Source organism: Carettochelys insculpta, chromosome 23 (assembly GCF_033958435.1).
Source record: "Carettochelys insculpta isolate YL-2023 chromosome 23, ASM3395843v1, whole genome shotgun sequence".
In the NCBI taxonomy this organism is placed as follows: Eukaryota; Metazoa; Chordata; order Testudines; family Carettochelyidae; genus Carettochelys; species Carettochelys insculpta.
In genome coordinates this window covers 12,414,618-12,427,856 of record NC_134159.1, presented here as the reverse complement: position 1 = coordinate 12,427,856, position 13,239 = coordinate 12,414,618, and the positions used below count along the sequence as shown (strand labels likewise).

The 13,239-nt window shown below is 50.3% G+C and overlaps 1 protein-coding gene across 1 annotated transcript in view; it reads left to right on the top strand.

Moving 5' to 3' along the window:
- Window positions 1-953: 953 nt before the first annotated feature.
- H6PD (hexose-6-phosphate dehydrogenase/glucose 1-dehydrogenase) overlaps window positions 954-13,239 on the top strand; it is a 31,323-nt gene continuing 19,037 nt past the window's right edge. The window contains exons 1-3 of the mRNA XM_074975720.1: window positions 954-1,002; window positions 2,513-2,560; window positions 11,078-11,734. Of these exons, the coding sequence (XP_074831821.1) occupies window positions 11,108-11,734 (627 nt within the window). The 5' untranslated portion in view covers window positions 954-1,002; window positions 2,513-2,560; window positions 11,078-11,107. The remainder of the gene's footprint in view (window positions 1,003-2,512; window positions 2,561-11,077; window positions 11,735-13,239) is intronic.

The following is a 13,239-nucleotide window of genomic DNA, read 5'->3' as shown; positions in this document are numbered from 1 at the left end:
CTTGTAACAGCGCCACAAGGGATCCAGGCAGTGACTTTCAGATCTGAAATCGACCCAAATACCCCACAGCCGGTGAGACCCCAACCCAGCTAGATCTCTCTTGCAGCTTTTGGGCAGCAGCGCTGCCCTGCCCAGCCACTCAGAGCATTTTTAGCATGACAGTAATGTAAACCAGAGACAAATAAAGGTAGAAGAAAATCTACTGCTTGAGGATGGGAAGTTACTAAACACTGGGTGGGTGTAGGGATCCGTGCATGCAAGGCCAAACTTTCCTAAGAGTTCATTATTAATCATTATTATTTATATTATCATAGAGCACAGGTGCCCAAATCATAGTCCAGGTCCCCCATGGTTCTAGGGGCTCTACAAACACAGAACAATAAGATGGTCTCTGCCCTGAGGAGTTTACAGTCTAAATCTGACATGCAACAACAGCTTGAGGGACTGTATGGAAACATGGGACAACGTGGCTCAGCCTGACAGGCAGTGATCCCAGTATAGCAGCAATCTCACCCTTGTCAAGTTGTTCGTAGGCAATATGGCCAGGAGGAGGAGATAGTTGAGGGTCGTGTTAGGGATGCTAAGTGGTAGCTAGCTGCTGCCCAGCCTGTAGGGCTGGGTAGGGGAAATCACCCTAGCTTTATTCTGATCGACAGCTGCCCTTCAGCTCATGGGAACTTCAGGAAATCTGGCCATGCTTCTTTCCAGTGCTTAGAAGGAAGTTAAGCTCTTTTTTTGGTGAGGGACACCTAGCCCCTCTGAGATGGAGCTGCTTTGCTTGGGGGCGAGACCCGGGCTGCCCCCCAGCTGAATCCCTAGGAGTCCAGGTTTAGCCTTTCTGCTCCCTCCCGCCTCTTAATAGCGGGAGCTAGTCCAGCGTGAACCATAAACTTTACCAGCGGAGGAAGGGCCCTGTGCGCCGGTGCGGGAGGCGGAGCCTGTAGCTGTCTCTGGTCCGGCCTTGAGACTTCCCGTGGCTTGGCCGCTGGAGTGGGAGGGGAGGTGAGTGCGCGGGGGAGAGGGGCTCGCGCATGTCCTGGGCTGCTGGGCGGGGGCTGTGCAGCGAGTGCGGTCCCTGCTGCTGCATGGGGTGAGCGGCTGGTGGTAGGCGTGGCAGCACAGTCGGCTGCAGCGCTGTACACTCTACACAGCTTGGAAACTGCGGGGGACTGACCCAGGGGGATGGGCTGCGGAGCGGGCAAGCAGCTGAGTCTGGGCTGGCCTCGCACGAAAGCACGTGCCCGCTGATGTGCCTAGGGGTTGCATCATTAAACTTGGATTTGAAGGGGCACCCCCACTCCTAGGGGAGATGGGAGCAGGGTCAGTATGGGCTTTTGGGGAGGGATGCTGGGAGGGGTATGGGAAAGATCCTCCCCTTCCCCGCGTTGGGGGGTGTGTGTGTGTAAAATAAAAGCACCAGGATTCTTCTCGCACAAGACACTTTGCAGGGGGTGCTTGGTGTCTACTCCTATGGGAATCCTAGGAGGAGGCCTGAAGGGAGCTCAGTCAGCAGTTTGTGGCTTGGGAGGTTGCACGTGTGAGGAGTGATTTCTTTACTTATTTTTTGGAGCATGAGTTTTTGCTGTTGCTTGGTGAGACAAGGGAACAAAATTATTTCCATACAGAGTATGTGTGTGTGTGTGTGTGTGTGTACATGACAAGAAATGCTTCTCTTCTATGGTAACTTTTTCTTAGAACTCACCTAAATAAATACATTTCACCATTTCTGCCTTTTTGGGTTTTGTTGTGTTATTTTGCTTCATGATTTGTTATTGACTGCAAATGATGACACCGGTTAACTGTGTGCATGGATCTCTGACCTTAAAGAAATCCTCCTGCCTCCTTCATGCTTAGGGGTTTAGCAAATAAATTATGGCATTGGAATCAGGCTGAGAAAGGCAGATGCTGAGTATTTAAGATCTCAATTTTTAGGCAGTGATTGTAGTAGCAAGAAAAGCATGCCTAAGATACTGCCTAACAACCTCTGTATTAATAAGGCTTTGCTTTCTGTGTCGTGGAGGCATAGATGTTATATTGATTGGTGCATTATAAATGCTTCTGCTAGAGCAGGCTGTGCCTACTCCTTAGAAATTCTGTGGTTCTGTGTTCTGGGTATGGTAGCCCACGCTCCCACGCTTTGTATGAGGCTTGGAGTTTCACAGCTGTGCCAGAACAGTAAATAGAAAGGATCAAGGGCTAATCTGAATCTCTCATTCTGGACTTAACATGATCCTGGGCATTAAACCTCTGACATTTCCAGGAACTGATGGTGCCAGTTCAACCCAGCTCTAATACACCCCCATGCAGAAAGCTGGCTCCTCCCACACCCCCAATTCTCACTCCTCCTTGGTGATGCTTTCTGTCATGTTTTATGTCTGTTCAGCCTTGCAGGAGGCTTGAGCTGTGCTGTCTTGCGCTCTATGTCTCTTAAATGTTTTGCAAGTGCACTGAAAGCTAATTCACAAGTGAAAACCTACCATTTGGTGACCAGTGTGTATTTTTTTCCCTACAGCAGTGAGTTGGGGGATCAGGAGGTAGCAGCAGCTGTTTCCCCAAGACTGTAAGTGTTTTTCTTCGTTCAGAAACTGTGTTTTTTCTTTGTAGGTGTGTGTTGAAAAGTGACTGACAGGTGACTTTTCTCCCAGACTGAGTCCTATCAGTCTTCCTCCCTTAAAGGGTCTGGAATTAAAAACCCTGGATGACGTGTGTCCCGTGGTGGGTGGCTTTTTTAGTGAGCAGCAGCAGGAGGCAGAGAGTTTGGGAGAACATCCTTGGCCTTGACCCTGCGATCAGCTCTATTTGACGGGTTCTGCACTAGAGGATCTGTTTGGAGGAGGAGGAGACTGTCTGTCTGAAAATGAGCGCTAGTTCAATCCCCCCATGGCTCACCACCCGGCTTGTGGCTCCAGCTCAAATCCCCCACCCCGGTTCAAAAATCCCCGGCCTCAGTTCAAACCCCCTGCGGCCCAGCTCACCACCACCACATGTGGCCTAGTTCAACAGCCCCTCCCCGCACACATTTTCAGTTCCACTCCACCCCCCTGCAGCCCTAACCCAGGCCAGGTTTAATCCTCCTGCACCCCTCCCATGGCCCCAGCCCACCAGCAGGCTTAATCCTCCCCAGCTGTCCTGTTCCCCACCCCAACCCCAGGACTTACCTTTCAAAAGGAGCTCCAGGTGCTCCTGCTGCTTCCCTGGCTGCAGAACGTACATCCCGCTGGGGCAAAAAAGCCCTCCTGACATAAGCAAAGTTAGAGTTACTTGAGGGCGCGTGGGAACGGATCCCTCATGTAACTTGAAGCACTACTGTATGCGTGCTCACACTTATATTCAGTTCATCCAAGTTTTTACAGTCTGTATACTTTTTGCTTACACATGCCGAAAGGGTGTTTTTTTCATATAAACATAACCATAGTTTCTGTCAGTTTGGATTACATTATAGGGATTCTGTTAATTGCGGGTACAAAAAGTGAGGCCGGATGTAAAAAGTTGCCTTAACCCAGGGATGAGCAATTTAAAACTCACACATGACGCTCTCAGCGGAAAGCACTGGTCATGGCTGATTGTGATCCTTCAGTGAAAGAGAATTAAGAAGAGACTTCTCAAGGTCACAGAAACTGAGTGGAAAAGGCATACGTCTTCATACACAGTCACCCAAATAAAATAAATTAAGGGGTTGATCCTATTGAGATTCTGAATGTCCTGGCTCAGAGATGAATTTGCAGATTAGGAAAGAGGGGTGAGAAAGGGTAAGGCACAAATAGACCTGAATTCTTCCCTTGGCATTGCCTCCGTGATGTACGTCTGATGAAGCAGGTCTTTGCCCACAAAAGCTTATGCTCCAATAAATCTGTTAGTCTATAAGGTGCTGCAGGACTTCTTGTTGTTTTTGCGTATGCAGACTAACACAGCGACCCCTCTGATACTTATAGGCTGTGTCTACGCTAAGACAAAACTTCGAAATGGCCATGCTAATGGCCATATTGAAGAATATTAATAAGGCGCTGAATTGAATATTCAGCACCTCGTTAGCATTAGGACGTTTCTGGTTGCAGTGCTTCAAAAGCGCCACTTTAAACGTGTGTGGATCGGCGCGGCTACACGGGGTGTCCTCTTTGAAAGGACCATGCACTTTTTGAAATCCCCTTATTCCGCTCAGGAATAGCGAAATTGGTAGAAGGCACCTTTGCAGCAGCATAAATTGCATCCGCGGGGGGGGGTTGTGCTGCTTCGTCTTCTCAGCTGAATGAAAGCACTACAGAATCTACAGCTGGGGTATCCCAGCCCTTCTGGCCACCTGAACAGATGTAATTAAGATCAATTTAAGGGCAATTTAATCACACCAGTGTAAACCACTATTGTCAACACATTTACTGGTTTAAAGTGCAAGTTCTGATTTAGCTCAGTTTGGTAACTGAATTAAATTGGTACGAGCATATTTCAAGCCAGTTTAAGTGTGTCTACAGTAGGGTCTTCCGTGGGGCTAGTATGCTCATCTAGCTCATGTCTACACTTGCATTTCTGTCAGTAAAACTTCCGTTGCTCAGGGAAAAAGCACCTCCTGAAAGATGTAAGTTTTGCTGGCCTAGCGCTTGTGTGCACAGGGCTATGCTGCCCACCAGAAGAGCTTCCACCTCTTTCAGAAATGTAAAACTGTAATGACGCCGACAGAAGCTTGCTCTCTTATCAGCATAGCGCATCTTCAGTAGACACGCTGCAGCTGTGACGTAGTGTAGACTTGCCTTAAGCCAACTACCCTCCTGGAGGATTCGAGGAGACAGTCACCAGCGGTTCCTGGCTAACTAAAAATTAGTTACACAATACTTCCAATTGCAAAATCGTGCTCGGCTGTGCCCAGAGCCAGCAGAATAAACCCAGTTCCTGGATCTATGTTAAAAAATTAAACAAGCAGGATTATGTTACCCAAGAAGGATTCCTTTCCCCCGTGACCTAGGGTTTAACTAGGTTGCAACATTTTAGCTTAAGTCAATTTTAGCTCTGAGGTAGTTAGCTGGTGCAGGTCCGTGTGCCGGTCCTCTTGTTCCAATTGGAAAAATTGCCCTTCATAACCTGAGCCTGGATGTGGGTGCAGATGGGTGACGCATTTCCCAGATCAGAGGCTGGAGAACCAGCCTGTTAGGAGTGGGGGCAGTCTTGGCTGGCTTGGGAGGCAGGGGGGAGGGCCAGAGCCCTGGCCCCCTCTGAACCTCCCTTTCTCAGGGATGGATTGTACTGACTGCTGACAAATCTGTTCTACATGGTGTTCCTATCAGCTAATAAACCTTCTGTTTCACCTGCTGTAAATGTCACAGTATTTATGGCCAAGTGAAATCCTCTCAGTGTCGGACCAAAACTGCTGTGATCGGTGGCACCCAGGCTGGGAAAGCCTTGGAATTAGTTCCCTTTTGCAGATCAGTAGGCACGAAGGCCTTCATCCTGCAGCTAGATGCTTATTGGTCTGGTGTCCCAGGAAACTGAGGCACACACACGGGGTTACTATGAGATAGTGCAGGTGGAACGTCTCAGAACCAGCACCATCGGAACTGACTGGTGCTAGACAAGAGAATTTGCTGGACTATGAGAGATCACTATTGCCTAGCCGCATTACCAATATTTCCACTGCTTACTGGGTTCTGAGAAGACATTTTGAGGTAAATTTACAGTCCAGAACACTAAAGGCCAGGAGTTGTAGCTGGAAACAAATTTTATGGGGCCCCAGGAAACTTGGCCGCACTCTTGATAAATGGTCGCCCAGCAAACTCAAATCATGCCGGATTACGGATGTTGCCAGACGAGAGAGTTCAGGATTAGAGAGGTTCAACCTGTCGAAATGCAACACAATGAGGCAACTAAAATCTCCAATTCATCACACCCTCATCCTGCAATGATCTGTCAAACTCTGGGATTTCTTCTAGGTTAGCAGTTCAACAGGGTACAAGGAGGAGGAGGAGGAGGGTACCCTGTTGAAAACTGTCTCTGTTTGAAAATGAGCCTGAGACCCAGCAGCTGATCATGGCACACTCTCCTTATGAAATTTCACCCCCTCTGAGGGGGCCTGCTCCCCACTTTGTGCGCCCCCTGTTTTAACCAATTAGATCAGTGTTTCAGAGACTGTTCTTGGGAAGCTGGACTTTCTGCATGGGCCAGTATTCCACACATCTGCTACTAGCCTAGGTGCAAACACTAACCTTTCTCCATACTCCTTCCACTCCAGTTTTAAAAAAAAAAAAATTCTCTCCCCTTTCCCCATGCATGGATAGCTTTGTAAAGTGAGCTGAGCTGGACCACAACATGTGAAGTGCAGGGTGGGGTCTGCTACGGGAGCATTTGATTTTTCCCTGCTAGGGATGGGAGATTCAGGTTTGCTCTTTCCTCCCCTTTAGCAGAAAGTGCTGAGCTGGGCTTATCGTTAACCAGGCCTCTTGTTTGCCTATCAGTCAAGAGTTTGCTAGTCTGGAGCGTGCTAGCTTTGGCTGTCCATCTGTGGCTGCAGGAGAAGAAAGGTCTGTAGTCGACAGGAGGGAGTCAGTTTCCAGAGAGCATTTTAACCCTTGCAGTCTTTGCAAAGTCCTTGTGTTCCTGGGGTGAGTCTGCTGGGGGAGATCAGTGTGGGTTTGGATCAGGGTTATTCAAGATGGGGCAGTGGGGATTTCCTGGGGCTCCCTGTATTGGTGTAGTGAAAACACTAGCACTGAACAGGTGCTTCCCCCCACCCCCCGGCCTTGGACTGCTTTAATACAGAAACCCCTTAGAACCGTGCTAGGAGGGTGGGACCTGCAGGGGATCAGAGTCCAGGCTCTTTGTTCCAGAGCAAGGGCTGGAAGTGGGGCTTGACGAAGAGGAAGGGAGAGGACACTGGTGCAGATGTCACTGTGTGGTGGGGGAAAGGGGAGATGTCTGCTAGCTAGCCAGGGATCACAGGAGCATCTCTGCCTGCAAAGCCATACTTGGGTGCTGCTAAGATTGTCTCTCTTATGTTTCCCCTTTCCACCCACTCTCAGAAACATTCCGCTGAGCTGCTAAGCTGTGCGGAGAGCCAGAGGAGGAGGGTGAGTGCACAGGGATGAGAGAGGGGGCAGGCTGGGTCTTGTTTCACATTTTTTTTTCCCTTCATCCTCCAAACCAGGGGCGGGGAACCTCATCTGGGTCAGGGGCCACTGAGCCACAGAAAAATCAGTCGGGGGCCCACATGCAAGTGAGAAGTGCGAAAAACCTCTGACCCTCCTGCACATGGTCCCCCACTGATAAGGAGAAAAAAAGATGCTCGCCTTACTCGTGCAGCTTGGGGTGTCAAGGTTCCCCTGGCACTCCATGCACAGATAGGGAGCACCAAGGCTCAAGGCTTCCCTTGCCCAGAGCTGGATTAACTCTTCTGGTGGTCCAGGGCTACTAGATATTGTGGGCCCTACTAAGCTCTGGGGTGGGGGAATTCAGCGAGTGGGAGGAGGCTACTGGGGACTGGGATGCGGGGTGCAGGATCTGGGCAGCAGGGAGGGTGCAGGAGCATGGTGGGGGAGGGATCTGAGTGGGAGGTAGGGTGCAGGAGCAGGGCTGGGTGTGCAGTCTGGGCAGGAGGGAGGGGGCGGGGGCATCTACCAGGTGCAGCTTTGGCATCTTGGAGGGCCTGCAGGGGCCAGAATATTCTGCACGACCATGTGTGGGCAGGCACTGTCCACCTGCCACTCCCCTTGGCTGGGAAATGGGAGTGATGGGGTGGAGCCTGCAAGCAGTGCAGGGGATGGAGCTTCCTTGCACTGCAGGTTCCAGTGCAGAGCCCGTGGGCTAGATGCTGACGGCTGTTTGCTTTGATCTGGCCTGTGAGGCTCAGGGCTCCTCACCCAGCAGTGGGGAGGTGGTGGTGGTGCTATAACCATGGTAGTGACCCCCAACCCCACGCACTGGGTGGGAGAGCCCAGAGTCTCACAGGCCAGATAGGCCATAGGTTCCCCACCTCTGCTCCAAATGTACCAGCTTTCCCTAATGCCATTGCACCTCTCTCCTCCTTTCAGAGGCAGACCTGCCCACTGCAACTCTCCTGCTAGGTAACCTTGTCTACATGGAAAGCTACCCCGGGGTGACAACGAGGGCCTATGAGCCCGCCTTGAACATACTTCAGACAGCAGATGTAACCAGGACAAGGCGTGCTCAGTAGCATTTGGAAGCTGGGGTTCAGATCTGCTCAGAGTGGGCAGTCCATTAATCAGACCCCTCCCTCTGCCGGAGGCGTGGCCAGATCCAGTTCGGGGCACATAGTTGTTAAACAGAACATGGCATGTACTGGCCCCAGCTTCCCCACCTTGCTGATGTTTCAGGAGTGGGAGAAGTGGGTTAGCCCAGAGTGGGCAGCGAAGGCCCTGGAAAATGGTGGCAGATGGTATGAGGATGTTGGCAGACAGGAAGAAGCCCAAATACTATTGCTCTCATTTCATGGAAGAATCTTGACAAGGTTGAGCCTTACACTTGACCCATCTGGCCTGAAAGGCAAAAGAAACAGGCTTAAAAAGCAGCGTCCTTCATCTTGGACCTGTGTTGGTGTGTATTTGCTGGCTGAGGGCGAAGGAACCAAATGCAGTTAGCACTGCAGTGCAGTGCCCAGGTGCAGTTTTGCTGTGAAAAGAAAACCAGCTGCTTCAAACCCTGCTGTGAATGGAAATATTGTCACCTTTTTTTTAAATTTCTGAAATGATACTTTGCTGGGTCTGGGAGGCAGGAAGGGTTTGGGTGGGAGCGTTCTGTTTTTTGTTAGTTTTGTTTTTGCTTAAAATTTAAATTGGCCCTTGCCTTGGAGAAATCCAGCCTAACAGCTGCTGCGGGAAGGCTAGAAAGTGAAACTGACCGGTTTCACTGCCCCAAATGCAGAGCATGCAAAAAGCAGACAGGGTCTATGATGTCAGACAGCTCTTCTGCTTTGTTAAGACTAGGCCTTAGTGAGTGGGGTTCTAAACACCCATTTTGGACTGTGTCTGTCTGATAGAGGATGTTTTTACCTAAGTAGTTAGGCCAGTATGTAACCTACTGTGGATGCAGAGCACTAGAGTAACACGCATGATATAAAGCATTTTTATACCGAGGTGACCACGTTTGTTCTTGGAGGTGTCCTTGTGCTTTACACCAGTGTAGTTGAAGTGACGCACCTTTCTATTGTAGATGAGGCTCATCTCTTTGAAATGCCATGAAAGCCCTTGATTATCTCAATTGTGCTGTTATTGTGGCTGCTTTCCAGTTACGCACAAGTCCAGGAAATTAGGTGAACAGAGACAGAGAATGCATGATGCAATAGCTTATGAATCAACTGTTTGGCTGTCTTCATAACTTGCCTTGTGCTGTCTCCTCTGGTTTCCCATATCACTGCTGAACATAAAGAACAAAGCGCAGACTTTCTTCTGAAAAATGGCTTGAATTTTGGTATAAGGAAACCAATGCAAGAAGGAACAAAAGCAAAGTTTATTTTTGAGTGCGCGTTGGGTGCATCTCTTCTGTTCTAGGCTGTAGCAGGTCTGGGGACAGAATGGGAGGTCTCTGCAGACAGGCAGAGTGCTAAGAGATATAAGGGTGCAGTACACACCAAAATGCACCAGTTTCATAGCTACCTGTACCAGACGTATCAGAGCTTGTCCCAAATCTGGATGGTGTTTTCACCAAATGTTCCACTTGTTTCATCAACCCGATTAGTCCATTTCCACTTATTAGATCCTGGTTCAGTGCCTTTCCTTGGGATATAGTTACATGCAAGTCTTAAATAGGCTGCGGATTATGGATGTGAACCAAACAGCTAGAAAACTGGGAGTACTGGTTATAGCACCTGTGTCTGAACTGCTGTGACAATATTGATGCAAATCGGTGCCAACATCAAAGAAAAGCCCCAAGCAGGAAGTAGCATCCTGCCTGCATTGATACATGTGTTTGCAGCAGATGCCGAAACTCCTGTAAGAATAGATTTCATTTCCGCAGCTCAAAGCCAGCAACTCCCATCATAAACCTCACCACATAGGTGTTAGCGTTTATACAACAGGAAGGTCTCCAAGGCAGGTGCTGTGTTCTTTGTTTATCCAGAGCTCAGTCCTGATAGGGACATCTGGACTCTGTAATGCAAATATTTGCAGGCAATAATCATAAATTTTGTCAAACTGCGGGAACACTGATGGGGCTTTCTGCATTAGTGTAGCCTTCTTGTCCTGTGCAGCCACCCACAGAGGTGGTGCTAGCCCATTGGGGGCCAAAGCAGGAATATTTTTGGAGTCCCCCACATACAGCACATTAAAAAAGTAACTAGAGGGTTCGCTTGAGCTGGTTGGGGTCCTAACCAGTTGCAAAGGGCACATTTAGATTATGCAGAAGATCAGCCAAGTCAGGATTGATCTTCTGGAGTTCGATTTCGTGTGCATGCTAGAGATGCGTGAAATTGGCCTGTCTGGGTTTGGCAGTCGACCTTGGTACTCCTTATATCGCAAGGATTGAGGGAGGTCAGTCTCCCATTGACCTTCCTCAATGAGGATGAACCAGGTAAGTCGATTGCAGGTAAGTCGATTCTAGCTGTGCAGTTGCCATAGTTAGAATTACGTATCTAAAGTCGACTTAACTCGCCAGTGGAGACCGTGCCTGGTCTGCCCACCCTATTGCTGAGTGCTGATGGCTTTGACCCCCTCTCCCCCTTGAGATCTGATCCTCCTGGTTGACAGAAGCCACCTGGCTTATGCAGCATCTGGGTCCTTGCCTTTGTTTGAAGGCCTTTTCTTAGTGCATAATTGGGGCTGAATCAACAGAGCTGAGATCCCTCCCTCCTGGGGAAAGACTGCTGGGAGAGGAATCCAGGAGAAAGAGCCTGACTCCAAGAGCCAACACCTGCAGGGGAGCATAGCTGGAATCCAATCCAGTATGAAAACATGCAAGACATCCAGGAGTCCTGGCTCCCAATGCCATGCTCTACCCATTAACTCCCACTCCCCCCCCCAAGCCAGGGAGAGAACCCAGACGTCCTGGCTCCCATCCCCGCTTAAGTCCCCTAAACTGTGTTTTATGACATCGTAATCTGTGCAAGCATGGCTTGATGTTTCCCTTCTCTTCTCCTGTCCTTTAGGTTCCCTGGGTCCTTGTCTCCTGCTCCAGGATGCTGAGAGCAGCCGTGTATGCCGTCTTTCTCGTAGGCTCCCTGCCATCGTTGGCCAGGGAGTCCCGAGGGCACATCTCGGTGGTCTTGCTGGGAGCCACTGGGGACCTGGCCAAGAAGTACTTATGGGAGGGGCTGTTCCAGCTCTACCTGGAGCAGGTGAGCAGTGGCCACAGCTTCACTTTCCACGGGGCTGCGCTGACGGCGCAGGAACCAGGGCAGAGGCTGATGTTTGAGGTGCTGAAGAAGCTGGCCTGCCCGGCAGACGTCTCCCCCGACAGGTGTGCCGTGGTAAAGGACCAGTTCCTCAAGCTGAGTCAGTACCACCAGCTGAAGGCGTCTGAGAACTACGCTGCCCTGAACAGAGAGATTGAGATGCTGCTACAGCAGGAAGGGCTGGAGGAAGCCGGCAGAATATTCTACTTCTCGGTGCCGCCATTCGCCTACGCGGAGATCGCCCGCCACATCAACAGCACCTGTAGGCCACGGCCCGGAGCCTGGCTGCGGGTGGTACTAGAGAAGCCTTTTGGCCACGACCACAAGTCAGCCCAGCAGCTGGCCATCGAGCTGAGGACCTTCTTCCAGGAAGAGGAGATGTACCGGGTGGATCACTACCTGGGCAAACAGGTGAGCTGACCTGGAATACTCTGCTGCCAGGTTATGTGGGGTCTGGGTGGGGCCGGAGCATGGATGGCAGCAGGGTTCTGTGGTCAGCCTTTCATCCAGGGCAGCTTGCTGGTTGCAGCCCAACTGAGCTGCTCAACCAGGTTGCGGGAGCAGTGAAGAGACCTGGAGCCAGTTAAATCTCATCAAGACTGTTCAGTTGGCTGGTTCCTTGTCCCCTTCACCAAGATGCTCAGAGCTGGAGACTAACATACAGCTAGCTGCAAGTGTTCCCTGTGAGCTGAGCACTTGGGCAGCTGCTTAGGAGAGAGTCAAATGCTGCCCAGCTGATCAGCAGAGTGCCCGCAGCTAGGTTGTTTCTGCTGGTGGTGCACCTCACCCATGCCATGGTGCACACAATAAAATTTATCCTGCACATGCATGGAGCATTTCCTCCCTGTGACCCAGGGCGGCGCTCTTGGTTTCTGTTAATCTTGTGGACCAAGGGCCACATTGGCTTCTCCTCACTGAATACTATTGGCCTTCACCAATGTTCCTTCTAATCTTTTCCATCCACATGAAAATTTTTTCAGTCCACGTGCAGAATAAATTTTTTTGTGCACGAGGCATGTGCAAATGTATAGCACCCGTAGAAGCACACAACCTGGCTGTGGGCACTCTGCTAGTCTGCTGGGTTGCATTGATCTCTCCTGAGGGGCTGCACAAGCACACAACTTACAGGGAACATTGTTCTTTACCCAGCTGCATAAGGGATCCATGGCTGATATTCAGCATCAGCAAAATTAACTTTATTATGACTGGCTGATGGGCCAGGCACCTAGCCAGGAAAGGGAAGGCAGGGAAGAGGAAGACAGGGCACAGGCCAGGAACTGAGTATTTCTGAGTCTGTGCTCACGATAGCTCGTGCTCAGAACTTTTCTGTTAGTCTGTAAGGTGCCACAGGACCCTTTGTTGCTGTCTACCCTTTTTGTGAGCCTAAGGGTACAGCCAGATTTTCAGCATGCTGGGCAGAACTTCAGGCCTTTCCCTTGAAATCTGGCTGCGTCCTCGTGCACTTTTTATCTCACAAATGTGTGATTGGTGCAATAATATTGTAAAGTGTAGCGGTTGCTTGCAGGCCATGGCGCAGCGCGTGTGATGTCATTCCCATTGGACCTATGAAGTTATGAGATGCTGGTTGGTGGCTTCATTGATCCCATGTTTCCTCTTAGCGAACACAAGCCTGGCTGCACTCTGCATGTCCCTGGACTGTGTATCCCAGAGGCCTGCACGGTGCTCTGCAGGTAGTAAAGGAGAAGGCAGGGTGCCAGGACCTGAGGAGCTGAGAGTCTATTGTGGAACAGGGCAATATAAACAGTAGCCTAGTCCTTATCAGGCTCTGTGTTTTGTCCCTGCTCACACCCCAATCCTGAGGAGTTTATAGCAACAGATATCTTTAGGCAGCTTCTCTCTCCCCTTTCTGCCTCCAGGCCAGAGGGAGTATTGCGTCCAGTTCTGGGGCCCCATTA